General features: G+C 33.0%; 1 protein-coding gene across 1 annotated transcript; it reads left to right on the top strand.

Moving 5' to 3' along the window:
* The first annotated feature begins 1,845 nt into the window (after positions 1-1,845).
* Positions 1,846-3,781, top strand: LOC105119784 (putative pectinesterase 63). The gene is made up of 4 exons (XM_011017969.1): positions 1,846-2,364; positions 2,750-2,956; positions 3,311-3,549; positions 3,619-3,781. The coding sequence occupies exons 1-4, from the start codon at positions 1,846-1,848 to the stop codon at positions 3,779-3,781; spliced, it is 1,128 nt and encodes a 375-aa protein (XP_011016271.1).
* The last annotated feature ends 920 nt before the right edge of the window (positions 3,782-4,701 follow it).

Genomic DNA, 4,701 nt, shown 5'->3' with positions numbered 1-4,701 from the left:
TTACCATATCTAGATAATGCATTTCAACAATGTTAAAACATTACAACGGGGCTTGTATTAATCAAATGTCAGATCCCTTACGACATACAGTCGAAGATGAAAATATTAAGTAAGATGAAAATATTAAGTCCTTCATATATAACATTCATATAATGTATCATAATAAACAAAAAATATATTAGATAATCAATCAAAACTAAATAATTGATGTTCAAATAAAAAAATTAAATACATTTATAATACATACATGATGGGATAATTGTTCATCCAACTTTTCCTAATAAAACATGTGGACTGTGGACATGAGTGGGATTTACCCTAATATTTTCATCCACAGCTAAATGCTTTATAATCTTTTAAAAACTTTAGTTACACTGATGATAGTAACAAACAATATATGTAAATTGGGGTATTTGTAATAACTATTGATATTCTTCAATGGTAGGTATCCTGTCAACTATCCCAAGAAAAAAACATATGAATAATGGATCCTAAAACTAAATCATAACTATCATGACTTATTTTTTAAAGGATATCTTTAATACTTCCATCAAATTTTCATTCTTTTGTCAGAATACATGTTTCTTATAGAAGTCTAATTTTTCCCAACACATTTAGAGTTTTTCAATCTTGTTAAAGAAGAGTATGCACTTCAATTCAGGCAATTCACCAATGAATCCATGGCTTAAACAATCCCTCTTTTATGCTTATAAGGATTCAAACTTTTGCTGGAATTAAACATGGATATATTTTATGTTTTTTTTGTCACCCATTTCTAAAATAAGCAAATGTTAATGTTAATATTAATGTTCATGTAATGATATCACGGGAAGACAACTTAGAGAATAGTTCTAGTCATTATACGAGGGAAGGTTAATTAACCTATTGATATCAAAGGGGTCCTTCATCTCTTAGGGAAGCGAACCTTAACATGTTGTCCTAATGATCATGAAGTGCAAAAAAGTATAGACTAGAAAAATCCATAACGGCTACCAATCGTAATTTGTAAAACTTTAACAGGAGTTTAAGTTCTCGTAAGTATGAAGCCAAGGCAAAACCCATTAGGATACAATTAATTCCTCATATGCTAACTAGTGTAAACCAATATTTAATTCAACAAATGAAGCATGAGATTAATAAAGATAAATAATGTCTAAAATGCGACATAAAGAATAATTATATAAACAAAAATGTATACAAGAATATAGAACATGCAAATAATAAATATTAAATACATATTAATTAGTTAGACAAACAAGCATGATCATTAATATCCTTGTACCAGCAATGAGCAAGGGCCTATTCATTAATTTTCATGTAACCCGGATTAGGAAGGCCATCTTGAAAATACTCCATTTTTCCCCGGTACAAAGAGGGAAATAAAGACAGTTCTAAACATCAGAATTGAACACCTCAAATATCGACAAAAAAAAAAAAAAACAAATTAAGGGAGCATGATGGAGGTCCTCCAAAGTTTGCAGACCCAGCATATTGTCAAGTGCTATATTTGCCGACCAATCGGCTATTGAATGAGCATGACCTAATTAACCTCTTGATGACTAGAATTGTTCGTGCTAATTTTGGAAGCATGTCTAAAGCCAAAAATCTATTTTAGGCAATGCAATAAATCATCAAGAACATTCACAAAAAATATTCTCAAAATTCCAAAGACATCTTCATCCCCAGCAAACACATAAGCATTCCTGATAGTTCTCCTCCGATCATGGACATCTAAGAAACCCATGACCTCCAAGGCAAGCTTTATCATAACCGAGATAAACCACAAGTTTATCTAAAACAGAAACCATACATGTAGCATTGTAGTATCAAATCATAAGTCTTGAAATGAAACTATCGTTCTCTTCTTTTGCATTACTTTTGATCACATTACAAGCTATCCAAATCATTCCCACAGCAATCTCCACGACCAAACTCGTCCCTGCAGACATCTCAAAAGTAAAAGCATGGGTTGCTAAGAACATCAATGACTTTAATGATCGAAAATCCAATGACTCCAAAGGGATTCCACGCATTGTTTTGGATGAGCTTTTGGCCTCTGCCGAGGACAGGCTGAGGTTGATAAGGGTTGCGAAGGATGGTTTCGCCGATTTTACAACTATTTCTGATGCCCTGGAGACCATTCAAAAGGACAACAAGCGAAGAATAATTATTCAGATTGGTGGGGGTGAGTATTGGGAGAAAATCACAATTAAATGCAATAAGCCGTTTGTTACATTTTATGGGGATCCGATGGATATACCAAGAATTGTGTTCAATGGCACCGCTTCCCAGTATGGAACGATCTATAGCGCAACCGTGGCCGTAGAGAGTGATTACTTCATGGCCGTCAATGTGGCATTTGTGGTAATTCATTTTCTTTCCTTCCTATTAAATGGTTGCCATGCATAAACATTTTGGCCTTCATAATGGTGGAGAGTGGAGCACTAATTAGGTTTTTCTGTACGAATAATCATATCCCAGAAAAAGAAAGAGAAGAAAAGCGCTAGTATTGAGGTAGGGTTACCTTGAAAATGTAAATCAAACATCCAAAACTCGAAAAAACTGTATATTATATAGTAAAATACTCATTTCAATAGTTTAAATACTCGTTACTTGTCCTTTCTTTAATTTGTCTTAAGGGATTTATCGGTAGCCACCAGCATGCCATGGTTGTTTTAACGGATGGCTACCATCTTATATATGTGTGTGTGTGATATCTTTTATTAATTCTACTTATTATTGCTTGTAGAATTCGGCCCCAATGCCAAATGTCAATAGAACTGGTGGGCAGGCAGTGGCCATGAGAATATCTGGAGATAAAGCAGCGTTTCATAACTGCAAGTTCATTGGGTTTCAGGACACTTTATGTGATGATAGAGGCCGGCATTTCTTCAAGGACTGCTATGTCCGTGGAACTGTTGACTTCATTTTTGGAAACGGAAAATCCCTCTACTTGGTACTCCCTGTTCCTTTAATTACTCTCTTGACGACGTCACAACAAACTAAAATCCCATCAAACTTCGACAAAAATCTCAAGCCTGATTAAAATTTCAAGACAACTCTTCACAGTTTGATATTCAGCCTGAGAATGTGCAAAATCCAACAGTGTAGCTGCCATTTCACCATCGAAACTCAGTCCCCAACACCACAATTTCCAAATTGGCATTTCTGAAAGAGCATTCATTTCCTTTTAGAAATAGCCAAAATCCCACACGTCATTTTCAAATTCCCATTACAGTGAAAGAACATTTCCTTTTAGATTTTTGTTTAATGGTTACTAATTGGGGGTGTCGATGAATTAATTATACAGAACACAACTATTGCTTCTGTAGCGGAAGGTACTGGGGTGATCACAGCTCAAGCGCGGGAACATGTCACCGAAGACAGTGGATTCACCTTCATCCATTGCAACTTAACTGGTTTCGGCAACGACACTTACCTCGGCCGTGCATGGAAGCAGAGACCAAGTGTTGTCTTCGCTTACACTTACATGGGCCATCTGATTAACGATGAAGGATGGTCCACCTGGAAGTTCCCTGAGCGTGAAGGGTACGCATCAGCATCTTTTCCCTCTTTTTCAGATTTTAAATTAATATATTAATGTTTTTGATGAATCAGGACTGTATATTATGGAGAGTACAAGTGCGCTGGACCAGGCTCTAGCTCCTTCGGCCGAGTTTCATATGCGAAGTCATTATCTAAAGCAGAAGCAAAACCCTTCCTGAGCATGACTTACATCAATGGAAACAAGTGGCTAATTCCACCACCCAAGTTTCCTTGATCATTTATTTACTCCCGCGCCAAACACAATCTCAGATGAGATCTTGTATCCGTCCCCGTTTATAATTTTTCTTGTTGCATTGACTGGAACCAGTTGAAAGGTTGCCATAAGAGTCCTAACCAAAGGAATTTGAGAATTACCAATGATACTTCGCAAACAATGCTGTGAGGATTTATTTGATTTTTTTTAATTATATTGTAACAAAAACAAATATTAACATGAAAGACAACATATATAAAATTACGAAAGCGATTTCGTTAAAATATTAAAAAAAAATTCAAGTAATTTTTGTATTTTCACAAAAAAAAAACTTTTTCTATCAGTAATATAGTTAATTGAATAAAAAAGAAATATTATTCAAAAAAAAATTCAGGATAACCATAATGATTTGAACTAAAAAGAAAAAAACATATATTTTTAATAAGAAAAATATAGCTTATTTATTCATGCATTTTTTTATGAAAACATTTTTTTTTATAAGAAGCATTGTGTTGTTTTTTAAGTGGAATCTTAATATGATCACAAAACAGAGTTTCAATTAAATAACTATGAATCAATTATAATTACACACATGTATGAAAAAATTTAACATTAACAAGAAAATTATTTTTTAAAAAATAATTTATTCTCATTTATTTTAATAAAAAAATTATTTCAATAAAATCTATATATTAGGCTAATTTATAATTATCATAAAAAAATTAATAATATCATCATAAAAAACCTAGTCTTCTTTAAAACAATGGTATAATTGTATAATTGCTTAAATATTATTTTAATAAATTAATTTAAAGAGATTATTTTTCAATGGGCAAACAACACTTTGCTGCCCCCTAAATTCTTTTATATAGGAGATACATCTTTTCTGGTTCACTTTCCAACAACTTAAGGTGGCTGAAAAGTTAGTGTTTATTTTTTTT

The sequence above is a fragment of the Populus euphratica genome, unplaced genomic scaffold, assembly GCF_000495115.2.
Source record: "Populus euphratica unplaced genomic scaffold, PopEup_1.0 scaffold3499.1, whole genome shotgun sequence".
NCBI classification, from domain to species: domain Eukaryota; kingdom Viridiplantae; phylum Streptophyta; class Magnoliopsida; order Malpighiales; family Salicaceae; genus Populus; species Populus euphratica.
Note: the sequence above shows the minus strand (reverse complement) of the source record. Positions and strands in the feature narration are given on the sequence as shown.